The sequence below is a fragment of the Camelina sativa genome, chromosome 19 (assembly GCF_030686135.1).
Source record: "Camelina sativa cultivar CO46 ecotype springtype chromosome 19, ASM3068613v1".
NCBI classification, from domain to species: Eukaryota; Viridiplantae; Streptophyta; class Magnoliopsida; order Brassicales; family Brassicaceae; genus Camelina; species Camelina sativa.
In genome coordinates this window covers 4,758,473-4,781,205 of record NC_141898.1, presented here as the reverse complement: position 1 = coordinate 4,781,205, position 22,733 = coordinate 4,758,473, and the positions used below count along the sequence as shown (strand labels likewise).

Here is a 22,733-nt window from a genome sequence, read left to right as displayed (position 1 = left end):
CCTTTTGTGTCCAGCAACACAACAGCCCCATATGGTCTAATCTCCTTGATGGTGAAGGGTCCGGACCATCGTGATCTTAGCTTTCCGAGAAACAGTTTCAGCCTAGAGTTGAACAACAAGACTTGATCATTAGGAGCAAAGGTCCTAGTGAGGATCCGCTTGTCATGGTAGGCTTTGGTACGCTCCTTGTAGAGTTTTGAGTTTTCATAGGCGAGGTGCCTAATCTTCTCTAGCTCATGCAGTTGTATCTTCCTCCTTTCATGGGCGCTCTTAGTGTCAAAGTTCAACATTTTCACTGCCCAAGCAGCCTTGTACTCTAGCTCAACAGGAAGGTGACACGCCTTACCATACACCAAGTGAAACGGTGTAGTCCCCAGGGGTGTTTTGTAGGCGGTTCTATAAGCCCATAGAGCCTCATCTAGCTTCAGAGACCAATCCTTCCTTGTTGTGTTCACTGTTTTTTGCAAAATGCTCTTGATCTCCCGGTTAGAGATCTCAACTTGGCCGCTTGTTTGTGGGTGGTAGGGGGTGGCGACCTTGTGCCTCACTCCATTCTTCTTGAGAAGACTTTCAAAGACCTTGTTAATGAAATGCGATCGACCATCGCTAATGACTACCCGTGGGACACCAAACCGTGGGAAAATAACCGACTTGAAAATCTTGAGCACGGTCTTTGCATCATTATTGGGGCTGGCTAAAGCTTCAACCTACTTGGACACGTAATCTACAGCCACCAATATGTACTCATTGCCGAATGAGTTCGGGAAAGGTCCCATGAAGTGAATTCCCCAAACATCAAATACCTCAACCTCCAAGATGAAATTCTGAGGCATCTCATTCCTCCTGCTGATGTTCCCTTGTCTCTGACATGTGTCGCAAGTAGACACGAACCGCTGCGCATCTCTGAACATGGTAGGCCACCAATAACCCGCTTGAAGAGCTTTGGACACGGTTTTGAAAGTAGCAAAGTGTCCAACATAGGGTGAGCTATGGCAATGAAACAAGACTCCAGGAACCTCCTCCTCAGTCACACACCTCCTGAAAACACCATCCGAGCAATGCCTATAGAGGTAAGGCTCATCCCAAAAATACCGCCTTATGTCTTTTAGGAACTTCTTCTTCTTGTTCCCCACAAACTCAGTAGGTTCTTTCTATGCTGCTAGGTAGTTTGCATACTCTCCAAACCAAGGAAAACTCGGCTGTTTGTTGGTATCGATTGCCTTGCACGGGGTTTTCGGAGCATGTGCTCCCAGGCGGAGCATGTGCTCGGCGGGATCAAAGATGCCGATCGAGTAAACATGTTCTTCAGGAAGGCTATCATCCAAGGGTAGCTCTTCTTCTATCCTCATTCTTGACAAGTGATCTGCAACTCCGTTCTCAATACCCTTCTTGTCTTTAATCTCCAAGTCAAACTCTTGAAGCAACAAAATCCAACGGAGTAGCCTTGGTTTTGCATCCTTCTTGGTTAGTAGATACCTCAATGCTGCATGATCAGTGTGAACAACCACTTTGGAACCAACAAGGTATGATCGGAACTTCTCAAAAGCAAACACAACCGCTAAAAGTTCTTTCTCGGTTGTAGCGTACTTGCACTGAGCCTCATCCAAGGTACGGCTGGCATAGTATATCACGTGCAGCTTCTTGTCTTTTCTCTGTCCCAGAACTGCTCCCACGGCATAATTACTCGCATCAATCATGACCTCAAAGGGAAGGTCCCAATCTGGCGGTTGTACAATCGGAGCGCTAACCAAAGCTCCTTTGATCGTGTGAAAGGCCTCCAAGCAAGCAGAATCGAAATCAAACTTCACTTCCTTACACAATAGCTGGGTAAGTGGTCTTGCTATCTAGGAGAAATCCTTAATGAACCGTCTGTAGAAACCGGCGTGGCCAAGGAAACTGCGGATCCCTTTTACTGAATTAGGCGGTTGTAAACTCATCATCACCTCAACCTTGGCTTTGTCAACCTCAATCCCCTTTTCAGAAATCTTGTGTCCCAGCACTATCCCATCTCTGACCATGAAGTGGCATTTCTCCTAATTCAGCACCAGATGTTTGTCTTCACACCGCTGCAACACCCTGCACAAATTAGACAAACAAACGGAAAATGAGCTCCCACAGACGGAGAAATCGTCCATGAAAACTTCCATTATATCCTCAATCAGGTCAGTGAAAATGGACATCATGCATCGTTGGGAGGTCGCTGGTGCATTGCACAAGCCAAACGGCATTCTGCGGTAAGCAAAGGTGCCGTAGGGACATGTGAATGTGGTTTTCTCTTGATCGTCGGGATGGATTGGGATCTGAAAGAAACCTGAATAGCCATCTAAGAAACAGTAGTAAGGATGGTTAGCCAATCTCTCAAGCATTTGATCAATAAACGGCAAAGGAAAATGATCCTTACGGGTCGCAGTATTAAGTTTTCTATAGTCTATGCACATGCGATGTCCCGTAACTGTCCTAGTAGGAAACAACACATGCGACTACATGAACTGGACTAATCCAGGAACTATCAGAAATAGCATAAATTACACCCGCATCTAGAAGTTTCATTATCTCTTTCTTAACAACATTCTTTAGATTCGGGTTCAACCTCCTCTGATGTTCTACCGAAGTCATTGATTCATCTTCTAGATGTATCCTATGCATGCAAAGATCTGGTGAGATTCCTGGGATGTCATCTAGTGAATACCCTAGAGCATTTCTATACTTCCTAAGTTCACAAAGGAGCAAAGCGGTCTCTACATTGTTTAGTTCAGAGTTCACTATCACGGGGTATGTAGAGTTAGGACCTAGGAACGCGTACCTTAGTCCGGCTGGAAGTTGTTTTAGCTCTACCTTTGGAGCTCTTAACTCGCTCCAAGGACCGTCCGCTGACTTTACCGGAGCATGTGCTCTGGAATCCGGAGCAGGTGCTCCCTCGGCGGATTCCTCCCCTGATTGGTTCTCATCGTCTAGGCTGGCGTAAGCTACCAGTTGCTGGAACCGTGTACCTGCATCCAAAATGCGTGTAAAACCATCAGCTTCCTCATTCAAGAATCCATACTTACCCTCTGTTTTTGTCAAGGCAACCTCCAACGGGTCGAGAGTGAGAACTTCATCGGTAACCTCATGTGCGACCTCTGAACCATCATCAACCACAAAAGTCTGACCATCTATCATAGGTTTCTTGAGCAGCTTGTTCATCTCAAACCTTGCAATCATATCCCCCAGCTGGAGATCGATCGCTCCCCCTTGCACATCTATAATTGCACCAGCTGTGCATAAGAATGATCTACCTAAGATCAGGGGGTCACGTGGTTCTTCTTCAAGTTCCAGAACCACAAAGTCTGCTGGTATAAGCGTTTTCCCTATCTGGACATGTAAATCCTCCAACACTCCTATGGGGCGCTTGGTGGATCTATCCGCGAATACTAACGAAATCCGTGTAGACTTGAACTTCGTGTATCCCAGCCTTTTAGCCACTGAATATGGCATAAGGTTCATACTGGAACCTAGATCACAGAGGGAGTTTGCAAAAATCATTTTACCAATTCTCACGGATAAGACAAATCGCCCTGGATCATCTCTCTTCTTTAGCACTTTGTTTTGCAGCACAGCACTGCACTCTCTTGAAACCATCATCACGTTCTCTTCCTCTGACACTCTCCCAGAAACTAACCCTTTCACATACCTCTTCAAAGCAGGTATCATCTGAACAGCATCAGCTAGGGGTAGTTTTACCGTCAATTCTCTCAACATCTCCTTGCACTTTGCATCCTCCAAATCCTTGCGAGATTTCTTAGGAGGAACAGGGTAAGGAACCCTAGGGGTGTACACGCGTGCAGGAGGTACCTCAGTAGGAATGGTCTGATCGGGAGTCGGGAGCACGTGCTCGCTGGATGCTTCGGCTTCTTTTTGACTCAACGGTGGAGTCTCAGCAGTATGTTGAGGAAGGTATTCTTCAGCAATACCCTTGCCCTTGTCAATCCTAGTGGATGGTGCTTCTCTAGGGGATAACTTCTTTCCTCCCCTTAGCTCAATCGCATTGACATACTCGTTTCGCGGGTTTGCTTCCCCTTTTCCGGGCAGAGTCCCAGGAGTTCTTTTCACAGCTTCAGCAGTCTGTGCAACCTGAACATCAAGCTTCTTCACATGTGACATTACTGCCTCATACTTCCCATTAAGGTCATTGTACATGATATCGACCTTAGCGTTGATTTCCACTGAAGCTTTTTGTTGATTCACCAAGAGTTGTTGCATCATGTTTTTCAGCTCATCTTGAGAGCTGCTAGCAGATGAAGGTCCCAACTGCTGGTTGGTGAAAGGCAGTGCTTGTTGAGCGCTTGTATATGCCTGCTGGTTCCCCCCTTCGAAGCGGTTTTGAGTGGGTACAAACTGTTTGCCTTGGAAGTTGTTTGAGAAGGTTTTCTGATAACCCATCTGATTCTGAGCTCCTTGCTGCGGATACACCTGATCCTGAGGGTTCTCCACGTTGGTGCTTCTATAGGACAAATTCGGATGGCTTCTGTAGTTCGGGTTGAAACCCCTGTTCTGCACAAAACCTTGCCCACTCACATAATTAACCTCCATCGTTTCATCCTCTCCATCACAAATCTCCTGAGCTAGCGGCATGTCTCCGGTCTCATCGACAAAATGGATAGTTTTCTGGCTCCCCTTCAGAAGAAGGTTCACCTTGGCTGTCAACTTGTCAATCTTTTGCGTATCGACACTGTTGACCTTCACGGACCTGTCATACTCAGGAGCCTTGTTGCTGGAGCTTGCAGCTAGGTTCTCAATCAACTGATATGCTCCTTCCTTAGACTTTGTCATAAAATCCCCATTGCTGGCCGAGTTGAGAACGTTTCTGTAGTCCCAGTTAACTCCATCATAGAAAATGCCCAGAATCTTTTCATCACTGAATCCATGGTGCGGACACTCTCTACGGTACTCTTTGTACCTCTCCCAAGCCTCGCAGAAGGCTTCTCCAGTGTGCTGTTGGAACGATGAAATCCTATTCCTCAGGGCAGCGGTCTTAGCCTTGGTGTAGAAATGGTCCAGAAACGCAGACCTACACTGTTCCCATGATGTCAGAGACCCAGGTGGCAATGACTTCAGCCAACGCGAAGCTCTATCCGCAAGAGAGAAGGGAAAGAGCTTGCACTTCAGAAAGCCTGGCGGTATCCCATTTGAACCAGTGGTGCTACATATCTCCTCAAAATTCTCGATGTGGTCCATCGGAATCTCAGCTGGGAGACCGTGAATAGGTGCTGCTTCACTATAGAGATCATCTGTGGCTTGATCTCAAAATCTTGGTTCGGGATGGTGGGAGGAACAATCGCCGCTCGGTTGGTGTAGGACACATGCGGGTTGTCCTTTTCCCCAATGGACGGTTGCGGCGGCGCGGCTCTTTCGTGTTGAGCACGGAGCAACTGCCCCAACTGTTGTCAAAGTTGCTGCAACTCGGCAGCCATATCCTCATTGTTTATGTTGTCACCCATGTTGACGGATTGAAACTTTCTGTTCTTGCGGTTTGTTCTTTCTGCCAAAGAGAGCTCTGCGGCTGACAAAGCGACTAGTTCTTCGGTGTTGTTTCTTCTTGTAGATCTTCTTGACATGCACCTGAAACACACGCAAAGAAGAAGCAGAAAGACAAATCAGTAAGGTCTTAGTCTAGTAATTTCGCCGAAAACCAAAGGTAAAAATTTGGTCCCCGGCAACGGTGCCAAAAACTTGATACACAGAGTTTTAAACCTTATTTTCCTACTGCAAATGCACAGCAAATAAGTGGTACTTAGGGGTCGCATCCCACGAAGACCAAGTTTTACTCTATGGTTCTATTTGTTCAATTTCAAGCTAAGACAATTCAAAGTTGGGTTTGTTTGGTAACAGTAACGCGATTAAAATGGTATAAAAAGGCAAGAAGCAAAACACTAGATCAGGGGTAATTCTCGGGAATTTCAGAGACAGTAACTAAACAACTATTCAGGGCATAGATTAAGTACCAGTCTAGAACTCAAACATAAATATAAACTGATCCACTGTCGTGGCATCAATAACTCTATCTGATCGATTCTGTGCGGAAACGCGGAGCATGTGCTCAGACATCCGGAGCACATGCTCGGCGGTCCATAAACCATAAACTGTCGTTTGAGCCCAGAATCGCAGACAAGCATTAAAGAACAGGAATGATAAGTTCACAAATCACCTACACATCAACTTTCGCAGGTCTAGGATAATTTGCCCACTAATGTCTTTTCTAGCAACCTATTACACTTTTGATGAATAGATAAACCTAGAATCATAGATTGGGTGATCAAATCAACCTAAGCATTAAGTCTAACAATAGTGAAGACAATCGATTATATAAAGCCCTATTTGTGTTCTGTTGCTAACCCATGAAACCCCTTTTGAAACCCCTAATCTAGCAAAGAAAACTACTCAGACATAGAGAAATGAATCATAGCAAAAGATGAGAAATTCAATGACATAAAAATAAAAAGGGTTCAGAGAATGCTTCACAAGGTGGCCGCTCTTCTTCCTCTCACAAAAACGTTGCTCAAAAACCAAAAGAAAAGAATATCCTCTCTCCTAAAAACCCTAGGTTAAATAGCATACAAGTAGAGAAAAATAAGGAAAGAATCCAAATTTAAATCTCCCTATTAAAAATCGATCTCCTCTCTCTTTCTCTCACAAAAGATCGCCTAAAATAAGGGGAATTAGGCAGGGAATCGGCGCCTAGATGCTTGCCACGTGTCGTCATGAAACCGTAGAGTTGGGAGCATGTGCTCGGAAATCGGGAGCATGTGCTCCTGGGTCTAAAATCAGCTTTTCTGCTCCAATTCAACTCCTTTCTGCTCCGATTGCTCCCGCTGTTCCAATCTTTGCTTTTAGCTTCCTAGCCTCTTATTATAACCTGAAAAGGACTCAAACAACTACAAAACTATCAAATAAACGGGGTCAAAGTGAGTCAAAACCGTAACATATCAGGTATCGCTGTTTCTATCCCCCAACTGGGCGTGTCTATCTTAGTCGCCACGTCGTGTTTGATGAGACAGACTTTCCCTTTACAAACACTTACAGACATCTGCAGCAGTCTGCACCTACTCCTCTCTACACAGCTTGGCTAAAGCAGTTCTCATCTGAATCCGCGATCACTGATCAAATAGAATCTTCTCCACCTGCTCCTACGATTTCCATTCCTGTGACAGGTGAGTTAGTAGTAGCTGCTGCTCAAGCTCCTGTAATACCAGTGAATTCAGAAAGTGAAACCACCATTAGAAGAACTGATGCAGAAACAATAATCAACACGACAGAGGTAATCATTGAATCACCACAAAGGACTGATGATGAGAGTTCTGGGTGTACGGCAAGCTTAGACCTTGTTCCTATAGGCAACAACTCTCAATCATCAGCTCCAAGTGTGCAACATTCAGCAGATACCACTCAAAATTCAGCAGAAGATGTCATGACCAATGTACATTATGTGTCAGCCTCGACTCACCCGATGAACACTCGATCCAAAGTAGGAATTTCTAAACCAAATCCAAGATATGCCCTCCTCACAAAGAAGGTCTCCTATCCTAAACCTGAAACAGTGACTGAAGCTCTCAAGGATCCCAACTGAACAGGAGCAATGAATGAAGAAATGGGAAATTGCAAAGAAGCAAATACCTTCTCATTAGTCCCTCCTTCACCAGATATGCACGTCCTTGGATCAAAATGGGTTTTTCGAGTTAAACTTAATGCAGATGGCTCATTGGACAAGTACAAAGCCAGACTCGTAGCTCAAGGATTCAAGCAGGAAGAAGGAATTGACTACCTTGAGACATATAGTCCAGTAGTCAGGACAGCAACAGTTCGAGCAGTTCTACATTTTGCCACAATGATGAACTGGGAAGTCAAACAAATGGACGTGAAAAACGCTTTTCTACACGGCGATCTCACTGAAACCGTTTATATGAGGCAACCAGCCGGATTCGTTGATGAGAGATACCCGGATCATGTATGTCTATTGCACAAGTCCCTTTACAGTCTCAAACAGTCGCCAAGGGCTTGGTTCGATAAGTTCAGCACCTTCTTGCTTAATTTTGGCTTTACTTGTAGTCTGAGGGATCCTTCTCTTTTTGTTTGCTACAAAGGAAAAAATGTCATCATGCTCCTGCTTTATGTTGATGACATGGCCATCACAGAAAATTCCTCTGGAATTACTCTCTGATCTCCTTTCACAGCTGAACATACATTTTCGAATGAAGGGCCTTGGTAAGCTTCATTACTTTCTTGGGATCCAAATTCAATACACTGAAAATGGAATGTTTCTGTCGCAACAAAAATATGCAGAGGATTTACTAGCTACAGCAGGAATGTCAACGTGTGCCTCCGTTGCAACACCTCTTCCTCAGCAACTCAATCGGAAGCAACAACAATCTACTCTGTTCTCCAATCCCAAATACTTTCGTAGTCTGGCTGGACGCTTGCAATATTTGACACTAACGAGACCGGACCTGCAATTTTCTGTCAATTACGTATACCAAAAGATGCACGAACCTACGGTCTCTGACTTCAATCTTCTCAAACGGATTCTAAGGTATATCAAAGGAACCAGTACCATGGGTATCACCTTTGACAAGCACACAGATTACAAGCTTACGACGTATAGTGACAGTGACTACACCGGTTGTCAGAAGTCCAGCCGCTCCACTGGCGGATTCTGCACTTTTCTCGGACGAAATATGATCTCTTGGTCCTCAAGAAAACATGACACAGTCTCTAAAAGCTCCACTGAAGCTGAATACAGGGCTATGTTCGAAGCTGCCTCTGAAATCACATGGTTAGTCAACCTGCTTCAAGAACTTTTCTGTGACAACCTCTCTGCAGTCTATCTTACAGCAAACCCCAGCTTCCATGCTTGCACCAAACATTTTGCTACACATTACCACTACGTTCGCGAACAGGTAGCTTTCGGAGACCTCATCGTGAATCATATCTCTGCTGATTTTCAACTCGCCGATATACTCACCAAGTCTCTGCCTCAAAGACCCTTCGAGATTCTAAGGCTCAAACTTGGCGTTGGTGTGCCACCTACTCCAAGTTTGCGGGGGAGTGTGAAGACCAATGTCCAAAACGACATGGCTTTGCAAAAAGGCATATTGGGACCACGGCCCAATACAATGCCACAAACTAAGAAATGCTCTCCAAAGCCCACAACTGTCCAACGGTCACATGCAGTTCACGACAAAGGTGAGAGCTCAACAAATAGGACAATATATGCAGAGAGTACGACCATAACAACCAACAATCGTTTTGCTGCCCTTGAATCATGTGAAGACGAATGTAGCCACGTCACAGTCACAGCTAATGATTAGAAGATCCTAGAACTTAGGTTAAAACTTTTGTATCCTTGTATCCCCATATAAAAAGGAACAAGCCACCGTATTATAATCTATCGATTGAAGTAATAAGAATCAATCTTTCCTCTTTCTCTGTTCCTCTGTTTCTTCTTTCACTAGTCACTCTTAGTGATTAATGGCGATCGACAGCGTCTCACGAGTTCATTAATGATGGAGGCAGCTGCAGCTTCTAGCTCGATCACTTCCCCGGACTTTGCATTGCACGTGGTACCTTCCTAATTACAACAATCGCTGTTATTCCTCCATGGCTCCCTTGTCGGATGAGGGCTTACTCGGCAATTATTGCGATAACACTCATGATGAATGGTAGGGTAGGCTTCCGAACCTCAATAAACTCATTATTGAATTCGAGAAGCGCATCTCTTTGTTCGGGACGACACAAGTGCCTCGGATCCGCAAGCACGTCCGCAAAATTAAGAAGGAATGAAATGAGAAAATAAAGTGTAACAAGAATTCAATGATACTCCTTGAATTCCAAAAGCCTTTCATTCATCCTTCTCTACGCTTAATTAACCTTTTTGAATATCAATAATGAAAAAGAAAATATAGAAATTGCTATGGTAGGTAAGAATGACTTCGCACCCATCTCTTAATATACATAAACATAGTAGTAGACTAATATTAATACGAAGTGTTCTGTTAAACGCAGAGAGTAAGAGTTTGAGTTGAATAGTGAATTCACACATTATTGTCGTACGTTAAAGTACACGTGCAGGAAATCGAAAAAGGTTGCCTGTCCAGAAATTGAGAAATCCATGAAAAGAATGGAAAATAAAAAGTAATAGGAATGATACTCATTGAGTTCCAAGAGCTAGCGTTTCGTCCTCAAGCTAATTTACTTTAGTTTTCTTTCATAACGATAATGAAAAACCAAAGACGAAGGTGGAAATTCTGATCGTAAGTAACATGATGGTCCACAAAAATAAATCCAACACAGCTTAATTTGCTATAACTGTCTTCGTACGTGTTGAATAGTCAATTTCCACACATTGTGTCTTACTTTTAATTACGTACAGGAAACTTCAAAACGTTGTTTGTCCAAAAAGAATCAACTCTCTTTGTAAAGTTTTCTCGATTCAACAATAAAATCAAAGATTCTGCCAGACACTGGGGCACGGCTTTAAGACCCAAAAAAAGGAAGTCATATCATATTTGAGTACCTTCTTCAGCTAAAAATTTCTCAGGACGAGGCAGAGAATGTCACGCAAACCCCTGATCTCGCTTTATCGTGTTCTTGTTTCTTCAATATATGGCAGTAGTTAAGCTGTCTCATAACAAAAACAAAAAGATGAATAATTTTGGTGTTAATCACTGCACTTTCTCATTCGATAAAAATGCATAAAGGGAGATTAGTGATGAGAACCAAACCTCCATACGGAATACACTAGTTGGTAAGACGATTCCAGCACCAACTGAAGTTCTAAATGTCTCCAAGAACTTTGGCGCAGAGAAGTTTCTAAACTCATTTTCTGATAACTTTGTCATATTCCCCGCAGATGCAAACACGTGCCCGTGGATTCCTCTCTCTCTTAACCATCTCACTGGCAAATCAAATGAGAGATCCGCAAATGCAGTCACCGCAGCATCTCCTCCAACAAAATCCCGTTCACTATGGCCTTTCCTCTTTGGCTCGTTGGGACCAAGTCCTCTGGTCTTGAATCCCCATAGTGCAGATGGCCCACCTAAAGAGCATAGAGGCGATGAATTGCCACCCAAGAAGAATCTCTCTGGCACAGAGGAAGGGCGGTTCTGGTATCCGCTTCCCCACGGAAAGGAGACACCACCAGACACACCAAAGTTGAGAGCAGCGTTGTAAAACCCGAACGGAACAGCATATCGAAGATCAATTTCCTGAGAAAACAAATGACAATGAGGTGCTAAAAAGTATCAGAGTTCTAAGATTCTTGTTATTTCCTCTCACAGTGAGCATAAATTTCAGACGTACTTCACTAGGGAAGATATGAATGTAAAGAAGGGACTGGTACCACAGAATTTGCCTCTCTCACAGCCAAGCTTCGAGAATCTTGTAATCTTTCAACCTTTGTGAGAGTACAAATATACAAAACAAGTGATAATTTTAAGAAGAAATTGCTAATAGAAACTTAACAAATAGTCATTTGCTTAATTAAATCTTCTTATCAGGTCATTTTTCTTCAATTTAACCCTAAAAAATAGTGATCCTTTAAATAATCTCAGAGGCTTGCTTTCCCAACTTTTTATCTAGTAGTCGTTTAACATATCATCATCACTCGTTCTCCTTAAGGCACAACGAAACTCATAAATTTTCCTCAAAACACACATCTCCATTCTCATTGTAAGTTCCCTGAAATAAGTGTAGAATGAAGCAGGTTGTTGACAAATAAAATAGCTATGTCAACGTCTAATAAAATAATTGCTCAGTATTTCTGTAACTAATTGATATGAACTATGGACATACGTATATATAGATGCGAGAGTCTAATAGGAAAAAGTAAAGATAACATCGCAGAAAAAAAAAATTACATGTGCATTTAAAGGGAGAGTAATTTAAGGTTCGAAACAGAGTAAAAGAGAAACACACAAACCTAAACTGGGAACAATAACCGAAATCTAAACCAATCTGGATTTGGACAAAGCTGGCTTAAAGAGTGGTTACTTTGACTTTCCTCGTCCAGATTCTTCAGATAGGCTTTTATATAAGCCTATAATAACGAAATAGCTGTTAAACAAATATAATTTCATTCTGATGAAAGCTAACAAATTCGTATAAAAGTGAGGACATTACCTCTCTAGTGAGTTGTAGTGGTTCTCCACGATTGTTTTGGCCGAAAGGGTTCATGAACCACTCTGGTTTGCGGGAAACCAATATGTATCCAAATGTCAAACCAGATACAATACCAGGTACGAACCCTATTGCAGCTACTATCCAACTAATCGCCTCTTCGTCTTCTTCCTCTAATTCTGGTGTTTCATATTGTTGATGCGATGCTGGCATGTGAATATCGCCGCAAACTTTGTCAAGAGAAGAGCCAAAAAGAAGTCCCAGGTTATCTTCAAAGGAAGAGCAAGGCTGCGTTTGAAATTGAGTGCCCCCTGGTACTAGACCTGAAAGCCGGTTATGAGAGAAATTCATGTATTCAAGGTAGGAGAGGTTGCCTAGCTCTTTTGGAATTTCTCCTGAAAGAATGTTTTGGGAAACGTCCGAAGACTCGAGAGCTGTGAGGTTCCCCATAGATGAAGGGATGTTGCCAGTGAAAGCATTGTTTGACAAGTTGAGCACATGAAGCTCTTTCATTAGACTGATGGACTTTGGAATCTTTCCTTCAAATTTGTTTCCCGAAAAGTCGATTGTTGTTAAGATTTTTAAGATACGTAGTCGCTCCATCTCTACGCCTTTATTCATCAAAACCATTGAATCATAGTAATAGGTTGATCCCATGTAATTTTCATTCGATCGATCTTCGTCTGTTATAAATGCTGACGTAGCACTCGACGACATAGCACTCCACTTCACAAAGTATTCCGAAGGCAAAGTTCCATTGAAGTGATTATGCGATATGTCGATGATCCGCAACTGAGGGAAGGAGGCTTGATGTATTGGTCCATGAAATGCATTGGAGCGAAGGACAAGAACTTGTAGCTTTTGTAGAGAACCCAACCAGAACGGAAACGTGTCGTTGATTCTGTTGCTTTCCACGTTCAAAACTTCAAGTGTTGAGAAACGATTCAAAGATCTTGGAAGCTTTCCCACAAGTTGGTTATGACCAATGTCAAGCGACCTTAGATTTTCAAATATATGCTTTGGAAGACCTCCACTCAGATTATTCTGACGAAGGTTTAGATGTGAAAGATTACTCTTGAGATTTCCCAAGCAATGAGGGATTGAACCGTTAATGTTGTTTTCAGATAAATCGAGAGTCTCTAGAGAACGAAACTCGCATATGAATGAAGGAATCTTGCCAGTGAAGTTGTTGTTGGAGCCAAGCAAGTACTGCATAGATGGTTTCCGGACAGAGGATAATCCTTGTTTCTTCTTTGATCTTTGGAAACCGTTGAAAGAGTTGTTGGAAAGATCCACGACGTACAAATTTGGTAGAGTCCATAACCAACCAGGAACTTGACCTTCGATTTTGTTGTTGGAGATGTCTAGAACTTGCATCCAATGTAGGGTTCTTAAGAGCTCTGGAAACTCGGTGATACCGCAGTCTGTCAAGTACAAAGATCTAATCAACTGTGAAGGGGGATTTGAAACAAAACTCTTGTTTGTTGTTGAAACATGGTTGCCTGAGAGATCTATAATAGAGAGGCTTTTGGAATATGATAAGATATCATTCAAGTCAATTGTAGTGGTGGTGTTTAAATGGGAAAGGGCAAGATCTTCGAGAGACTTGAGAGGAGAGAAGATACTAAAGTCAACTAGGCGGCCTTGGGTGTCGAAATGAGAAAGGTCAAGTATCTGAAGGTTGACAAATTTGGAAATGGATCTCGGGATTGGCCCTTTGAAGTTGTTGTTGCCAGTGTCTAACGAGTATAGGTTAGATGGTGAAGAAATATTACCAAACTCAAGAGTGCCGTTGAGTTGGTTATCAATCAAAAAAATATCTATCAAAGAAGGAATGGTGAAGAGACGAAAAGGGATAGTTCCAGTGAAATCATTGTGACTTGCATCAAAACATCTTAAGTTTGATAGTGAAGTGATATTCGGAGGAAGCGCACCACTGAACTGATTGTTGGAGATATATAAATGTGACAACCCTGTCAAATTCAGTAGTACATTGGGGAAATTCCCACAAAGCATATTGCTTTGAACATCTAAAGTGGTTAGCTGGTTTAGATTGCCAAAAGAAGATGGTATTTCACCAGATAATTGATTATTAGGAAGCGAGAGAAAGAAGAGTTGAGTAAGGTTTCCAATCGAAAACGGAATTTGACCAGATAATTGATATCAGAAAGGTCGAGATAGGTGAGATGAAAAAGGTTTCCAACCGAAGATGGAATCCGACCAGTGAAATGATTATTCGAAAGGTGGAGAGAGGTGAGATGAAGAAAGTTTCCAATGGAAGATGGAATCCGACCACTGAAATGATTTCCCGAAAAGCTAAGATAGATAAGATTAGAAAGGTTTCCAATCCAATATGGGATTTGGCCAGTAATATCGTTAAATGAAAGGTCAAGAGTGGTTAGAAAAGGAAGGTTTTGAAGACTGCTATTGGAATGAAACCGGCCATGGAAGCCGCTGCAGCTAAGGTCTAGCTCGACCACTTCTCCAGACTTGGCATTGCACTTGATACCCTTCCAACTACAACAGTCGCTGTTATTCCCCCATGACTCCGTCTTCCGATGAGAGTCAATGCGTTCCGGCTGACAATAATAATTAAGCTTCCCAATATGAAACTCGTTTTCCAAAGCGAGAAGTGTATCCCTTTGTTCGGGACGACACAAATGCCTAGTAGGAGCTGCAAGCACGTCTTTCAAATAATAGATGGACAATAAATTAAAACAAAGAGTAATAGGAATGATACTCGCTGAGTTCCATAAGCCTTTCATTTGATTTTCTTGAATTAAAAGTAAGGAAGAAAACTGGGAATTGTGAGAAGATAAATAACATGGTTTCGTGCCCCATCTCTCTTTTATATACATATAATAATACTACATTCTACTCCACAAAGGCAATAAATCCAACACAGCTTGGCTGACTCACTATTACTAGTCTTTCTACTACCAAGCGTTCTAGACGTTTGAATAGTCAATTTCCACAAAATTTGTATTACTTTTAATTAGGTACAGTCGGGGAAACTTCAAATACAAGTTGTTTGTCAAACCAAATTAAATGACCCAGGAAAAAATCAATTCAACGAGAGATGACTTTGTTAGTTGTGTACCAGTAGTACTGATTGATGATTGATATTGATGATCTACAGCGAGAGAAATCCGAAAAGGCTAAAGCCCGATAGTATAGGTTGGATAAAATTAAGATCCACGCCCATTTTATCACATGCCACCAAACTCAGAAGAGTATAAAATATTTTCTTTTTTGAAAAGAAACCAGTAATCACACGTATCCGAGACAAAATAACATTATTATTTGATTGAAATATTTAATTAATAATTTATTATAAATAAAATTTAAAACTCTAACCTAGTTTTCATATTTACTTAATAATCTTACTTATTATTTTTAAAATTTTTATCTATGATATTTTATATGATTTCTATATTATTTTATTTGGTTAAAGTATAAAAATTTATTGGTTTTAAACTTTTTTTAAAAAAAATTAAATTAGTTTTAGTGAATATTGATGAGTTATATAAATTTGGTTGATTTGTTTTATGGTGTACCTTTAAACATTGCTTTTTTAAGATATGTTATAAATTTATTAGTTTGTTTTATTTTTTATTTTTAAGATAAGCTTGGAAAAAGCCAACAAAATCTTGTAGCCCTATTAAAAATGGACCGAACTTTGAATTATAGGCTCAGAAATATTTCGAACCGGATCAGACTCAAACAAATGAGGGATTTGCCGGCTTCGGGTCTAGTCGGGCTGGGCCAATCCAATTAACACCCCTAATTATTCACCTAAGGGGTATATAAATTGATTAACATGATATCTTATTATATAAAGTTGAGTTTTGAAAGTTAACCATTAACAAGATTTTGACATGTGTCAAGTTTATATAAATCTGAGATTTTGACATGTGTAAAAGTTAATATTTAATATGAGAGATTTGAGATTACAACAAAAAACAAAATATTTTGTGTTAAACAATATTAATAATATAAAAAGATAATTATCGAAAAGTTACAAAATTACTGATTTTTTTTTTAATAATTATAAGAAGATTCTATATATATATATATATATATATATTTTTCATAAAATTTGAAACTATAACATTATTTACTTATTTTTAATTTTAATTTATTAATTTTAATTTTAATTTACAAAGAATAGAAAGAAAAATATACAGTTAATTATTAATTCTAAATTTTGTAAATACTCATTTCAGTATAAGCATAGATCGTCTCATATTTTTCATCTAGTAAAATAGTTTATTTAAAAATATTGTTTTCAACTTTGTTCTATTGGTAAATTTTTTTCAATGGAAAGGTAAATTTGTCTTATTTTTTAAAACCAAAATTTTCTCTTACTTTTTCTTTTTCAGTTTGGAATATGTAAGATTAATATGTTGACCCAAAAAAAAGATTAATATATGTGTCTTTTTTCTAATACTGTATTTTAAAATTTAATGTAGTATTTTTAGATTGTTTTGTTTAATTTATCTTTTCACCTTTGAATTATTTGAGATTCATATATTATCGTGTTTATAATTTTCTATTATTTCTTTCTTTATGTCAGATTAATTTTCTTCTAATTTCTTTGATTGGTTGGTCATAGACCCTTTTTTTTGCAAACATAGATAGATAGATTGGAAAAACATAAATTGTTGTTGATAGATCTATAGGAGTTCGGAGACTGTGACACCCTGGTTTACAGATATTTTAAAAAGAATTGATTTGACCACCTTTGTCACCAAAGTGCACTTATCTTTTCGATCAAGGGTCCTCAGGTAACTCTAGAGTTAAATGTGTTTGAGCTGAAGTAGTTTCAGGATAGGTGACTTTTCGGGAAGTAATTGTCGGAACTGTGCGAGTGAAAACAAAACACAATGAAAGATCATATGGTTATTTGTAGGGTCGGTAAACAAGTATTTAAATCCTCTCATACGTAATAAACCAGCAGTCGGATATGGATAAGCCAAGAGTAAATGTGGGGCCCACTGAGAAAGGTGGGCCCATGAAATGGGAGCGGACATGGGGCTCACTAAGCAAGGTGGCAGTGGCAGTCAAGGCATTCTAGAGACAAAGGATACATCATGGTGTGTTGAAGACACTTCCACAAATACATTGAAAAATTTAATAGTAGTTACTATCAAAAAAATTTGTGACGTTAGAAAATGGTCTTTAGTTTCATTGGTAGTCGGAGCAAGAAATTTTGAGATAGCTAAAAGACGTGAACATGTTCTCACCACACATGAGGAGGGCATAGCCATGTAGAGGAGGTTGGACGCAAGGTTATCTCCCCAAGAGAGAAACATGGAGCCAAGGTTCTCTACATGGTGGAGGAGGTTGGACGCAAAGTTCTCTCCATAAGGGAAGAGGGTGGAGCCGAAGTTTTCTCCATTGTTGGTCATACAATATTGTGATGATACATCATTGATTAGTATACTATGTAATATATTTTTTTTATTCAAAATGTATTTTGAGCCAATAATTTTTGTAATTAAAAAAACTATGCAAAAGTGAAAGTAAAAATACATATAATAGTTAACTTAATGTGTTCATACAGACATTTTCTAGATAGTAATAAAAAGTATATTTGTAAGATTCATTATATTTAGATATAAAAAATACGCTTTTAATGGTAACATAAATAAAAGATTTGTAAATGGATATAAATTAGTATATTATATCAAAAATAAAACTTATAAATAACGTACAACAAATTTTAATATATTTTTATTAAATTTAATTTTATTTACAAAACTTTAAACCCGTATATCAGACGTGTCCTTATCTAGTAAAATATATACTGTATGTAAAATAATTTTAATTACCATAAAATATGGAAATAATTCAGAGAAATTCACACTGGATATGTATACACACTGGATTGAGCCACGCTTTAGCCATAACAATTAACAAATATGAATAACGTATACAGTGAGCTGGATATGTCTTTACGTGTAGAAAATTAAATCTTTGAACTGGATATGCTAAAAGTATACATTAAGCTGGATATGTTCATCTACAAAAAAAAAAAAACAAAAAACAAAAACAGATAGGAATAATGGATACACACTGGATATGTCTTGTTTCAATATCCAATTAGCAAACCTTGGAGGGATGAAATATGCAAAATAGAACAATCAATAAGAAAAAATTGTATGCCATTTTGATCATGCTTACAACTTTGGATGTGCATGGGCAGAAAATGGAAACCAATATGCCAAACAAAAGGTAATTTTGGGAATGAACATAGTGGGAAAGTTAATAAAATTGGTCCAAAGTAAAAAGATGGGATTTATCATCAGAGGCTTGCTTTCCTAACTTTTTTCAATAGCCGTTTAGCATATCATCATCACTCGTTCTCCTTAAGCCTCAACGAAACTCATAAATTTTCATCAAAACACACATCTCCATTCTCGTTGGAAGTTCCCTGAAATATATGTGTAGAATGAAGCAGGTTGTTGACAAATAAATAGCTATGTCAACGTCTAATTGCTCAGTATTTCTGTAACTAATTGATATGAACAATGGACATACGTATATATATAGATGCGAGAGTCTAATAGGAAAAGTAAAGATAACATCGCAGAAAACAAAAAAAAACATGTGCATCTAAAGGGAGAGTAATTTAAGGTTCGAAACAAAGTTGCTCAATTACAAAGTTGGCAAAAAACAGAGTAAAAGAGAAACACACAAACCTAAACTGGGAACAATAACCGAAGTTCTAAACCAATCTGAATTTGGACAAAGCTGGCTTAAAAAGATAGTTACTTTGATATTCTTCGTCCACATTCTTCAGATAGGCTTTAAGCCTATAATAACGAGATAGCTGTTAAACAAATATAATTTCATTCTAATGTTTGCTAAAAACATTCGTTAAAAAGTTAGGAACATTACCTCTCTCTACTGAGTTGTGGTGATTCTGCGATTGTTTCGGCCAAAAGGGTTCATGACCCACTCTGGTTTGTGGGAAACCAATATGTATCCAAACGTCAAACCAGATACAATACCGGGTACGAATCCTATTGCAGCTGCTATCCAGCTAATCACCTCTTCTTCATCTTCGTCCTCTGATTCCGGCGTTTCATAGTGTTGATGTGATGCTGGTGGTGTGTGAATATCCCTGCAGACTTTGTCAAGAGAAGAGGCAACAAGTCCCGGATTATCTCCAAAGGAAGAGCAAGACTGCGTTCGAAACTGAGTGCCCTCTGGAACTAGGCCTGAAAGCTGGTTATGAGAGAAGTTCATGTACGCAAGGAACGAGAGGCTCCCTAGCTCTTGTGGAATTTCTCCTGAAAGCTTGTTTTGGGAAACATCCAACGACTCGAGAACTGTCAGATTCCCCATAGATGAAGGGATGCGGCCAGTGAATGCATTGTTTGACAGGTTGAGCACATGAAGCTCTTTCAATAGACCGATGGACTTTGGAATCTTTCCTTCAAATTTGTTTCCAGAAAAGTCGATTGCTGTTAAGATTTTTAAGATACGTATTAGCTCCATCTCTACACCTTTATTCATCAAAACCATTGAATCTTGGTAATAGCCTAATTTATCTCCCATGTACTTTTCGGAAGACTGATCTTCGTCTGTTCCAAGTGATGACATAGCACTCCACTTCACAAAGTATTCCGATGGCAAAGTTCCATTGAAGTGATTATGTGATATGTCGATGATCCGCAACTGAGGGAACAAGGCTTGATGTATTGATCCATGGAATGCATTGGAGCGAAGGACAAGAACTTGTAGCTTTTGTAGAGAACCCAGCCAGAACGGAAACGTATCGTTGATTCGGTTGCTTTCCACGTTGAAAACTTCAAGAGTTGAGAATCGGTTCAAAGATCTTGGAAGCTTTCCCACAAGTTGGTTATGACCAACGTCGAACGACCTTAGACTTTCAAATATATCCTTTGGAATACCTCCACTCAGATTATTCTTACGAAGGTTTAAAACTGAAAGATTACTCCTAAGATTTCCCATACAAGGAGGGATTGACCCATTAAACTTGTTTTCAGATAAATCGAGAGTCTCTAGAGAACGAAACTCGCATATGAATGAAGGAATCTTGCCAGTGAAGTTGTTGTTGGAGCCAAGCAAGTACTGCATAGATGGTTTCCGGACAGAGGATAATCCTTGTTTCTTCTTTGATCTTTGGAAACCGTTGAAAGAGTTGTTGGAAAGATCCACGACGTACAAATTTGGTAGAGTCCATAACCAACCAGGAACTTGACCTTCGATTTTGTTGTTGGAGATGTCTAGATACGCCACTTCATGTAGGGTTCTTAGGAGCTCTGGAAACTCGGTGATACCGCAGCCTGACAAGTACAAAGAATATATCTCCTGTGAAAGGGGATTTGAAACTGAACTTTTGTTTGTTGTTGAAACATGGTTGCCTGAGAGATATAAAAGAGAGAGGCTTTTGGAATATGATAAGATATCATTCAAGTCAATCGTAGTGGTGGTGTTTAAATGTGAAAGGTATAGAGATCTGAGTGAGTTGAGATGCGAGAAGATACTAAAGTCAACTGGACGGCCTTGGGTGTCGAAATGAGAAAGGTCAAGATACGAGAGGTTGACAAATTTGGAAATGGATCTCGGGATTGGCCCTTTGAAGTTGTTGTTGCCAATGTCTAACCATTGTAGGTTAGATGGTGCAGAAGATGTATTCCCAAACTCAAGAGTGCCGTTGAGTTGGTTATATCTCAACATAATAGATGTCAAAGAAGGAATGGTGAAGAGAGAAGAAGGGATTGTTCCAGTGAAAGCATTGTCACTTGCATCAAAACCTCTCAAGTTGGATAGTGAAGTGATATTAGGAGGAAGCGCGCCACTGAACTGATTGTGGGAGAGCGATAAATCTGACAACCCTGTCAAGTTCAGTAGTACAATGGGAAAATTCCCACTGAGCTTGTTCCAAGTAACCTCTAAGGTGGTCAGGTGGTTTAGATTGCCAAAAGAAGATGGGATTTCACCATCGAGATTGTTTTCCCGAAGGTTGAGAGAGGTGAGTTGAGTAAGGTTTCCAATCGAAGATGGAATGCGACCACTGAAATTATTTCCCAAAAGGTCGAGAGAGGTGAGTTGATAAAGGTTTCCAATGGAAGACGGAATCCGACCACTGAAATGACTTTCCGAAAGGCGGAGATTGATAAGATTAGAAAGGTTTCCAATGGAATCTGGGATTTGGCCATTAAGATCATTAGATGAAAGGTCAAGAGTGGTTAGAAAAGGAAGTTTTTAAAGACTGCTATTGGAATGAAACCGGCCATGGAGGCGGCTGCAGCCAAGGTCTAGCTCGACCACATCTCCGGACTTGGCATTGCACTTGATACCCTTCCAACTACAACAGTCGCTATTATTCCCCCATGACTCCGTCTTCCGATGAGAGTCAATGCGTTCCGGCTCGCAATTATAATTAAGCTTCCCAATCTCAAACTCGTTTTTGAACGCGAGAAGTGCATCTCTTTGTTCGGGACGACACAAAAAATGCTTAGTAGGAGCCGCAAGCACGTCTTCAAAATGATAAATGAACAAGAAAATAAAAGAGAGAGTTATAGGAATGATACTCGATGAGTTCCAGAAGCCCTTCATTTAATTTTCTTGAATAGATATAACTGGAAAATATGAGATGGTGAATATTAAATAACATGGTTTCGTGCCCCATCTCTCTTTTATAAACATCATAGTAATAATACACTCTACTCCACAAAGACAATTCCAACACAGCTTGACTGACTCACTATTACTAGTCTTTCTACTACCAAGCGTTCTAGACGTTTGAATAGTCAATTTCCACACAATTTGTCTTACTTTTAATTACGTACAGTCGGGGAAACTTCAAATCAATGTTTTGAAACCCGGACCGGACCGGCCGGTCGGACCGGTCCAACCATGACGCAGTAGACATTCCGGTCCGGGTTACTTCTTAAAAACGAACAAATAAAAACCCGCAAAAACCCGGAAAAACCCGCGAACCGGTGGTTGAACCGGCCAGTCGGACCAATGGGTTAATATCAAATTAGAATATTTTATTTTTATCACACTTCAAATTCAGACTATATTATAAGTAAACGTTGTTATTTATAAAAAAAATACCTACTTATTTTATCTAATCATTTAAAAGATTATTTTTAGTTGTTTAGTACTTAATTATGTATATTTTGTTCATATATTTATATAAATGTAGATGTTATATTCATAACATGTAAATATAATAATAAACTAATTGATCTATAGTTTAACCGGTCCGACCGGTTGACTCAGTGACCCAGAAGATTTCCGGTTTATCTTCCGGTTCGATTTTAAAAACATTGCTTCAAATACAAGTTGTCTGTCAAACCAAATTAAATGACCCAGAAAAAATCAATTCAAGGAGAGATGAGTTTGTTAGTTGTGTACCAGTCCTACTGATTGATGATTGATATTGATGATTGAGAGCGAGAGAAATCCGAAAAGGCTAAAGCCCCATAGTATAGGTAGATAAAATTAAGATCCAGGCCCATTTTATCACATGCCACCAAACTCAGAAGAGTATAAAATATTTCCCTTCTTCAAAAGAAACCAGTAATCACATATCCGAAACA

At 39.9% G+C, this 22,733-nt stretch overlaps 2 protein-coding genes, 1 non-coding gene and 1 pseudogene across 5 annotated transcripts; 1 reads left to right on the top strand and 3 right to left on the bottom strand.

The window, feature by feature from the left end:
- The first annotated feature begins 4,897 nt into the window (after nucleotides 1-4,897).
- On the top strand, nucleotides 4,898-5,004 carry LOC147920183 (small nucleolar RNA R71). Its single transcript, XR_015591920.1, has one exon. It is a non-coding gene; the product is annotated as a small nucleolar RNA R71 (small nucleolar RNA).
- A 5,428-nt stretch (nucleotides 5,005-10,432) lies between these two features.
- Nucleotides 10,433-11,488, bottom strand: LOC147920182 (uncharacterized; the record flags this gene model as incomplete). The annotated part of the gene is made up of 3 exons (XM_087502703.1): nucleotides 10,433-10,650; nucleotides 10,755-11,237; nucleotides 11,372-11,488. Coding segments are annotated over 3 exons (684 nt in total), but the record flags the coding sequence as incomplete, so codon positions are not given.
- A 359-nt stretch (nucleotides 11,489-11,847) lies between these two features.
- Nucleotides 11,848-15,147, bottom strand: LOC109130780 (receptor-like protein 34 pseudogene; annotated as a pseudogene). Its single transcript, XR_015591404.1, has 2 exons — nucleotides 12,151-15,147; nucleotides 11,848-12,067 (listed from the first exon to the last, which is right to left on the bottom strand). The product of XR_015591404.1 is annotated as a receptor-like protein 34 pseudogene (transcript).
- Nucleotides 15,148-18,278: 3,131 nt separating this feature from the next.
- Nucleotides 18,279-21,799, bottom strand: LOC104767338 (receptor-like protein 53). Of its 2 annotated transcripts, XR_015591400.1 has the most exons (3): nucleotides 19,051-21,799; nucleotides 18,852-18,965; nucleotides 18,279-18,583 (listed from the first exon to the last, which is right to left on the bottom strand). XR_015591400.1 is itself a non-coding variant. In XM_087502699.1 (2 exons), exon 1 carries the CDS (start codon nucleotides 20,857-20,859, stop codon nucleotides 19,057-19,059), a length of 1,803 nt encoding a protein of 600 aa, XP_087358825.1. In that variant the 5' UTR covers nucleotides 20,860-21,799; the 3' UTR covers nucleotides 18,748-18,965; nucleotides 19,051-19,056. The 2 variants fall into 2 exon arrangements, 1 of the variants encoding a protein (XP_087358825.1); XM_087502699.1 differs by lacking the exon at nucleotides 18,279-18,583 and having other exon boundaries at nucleotides 18,748-18,965.
- Nucleotides 21,800-22,733: the final 934 nt, after the last annotated feature.

Excerpts from the sequence above, each read along its gene's own strand:
- LOC104767338 (XM_087502699.1), bottom strand. The coding sequence starts at position 20,859 with ATGTTGAGATATAACCAACTCAACGGCACTCTTGAGTTTGGGAATACA.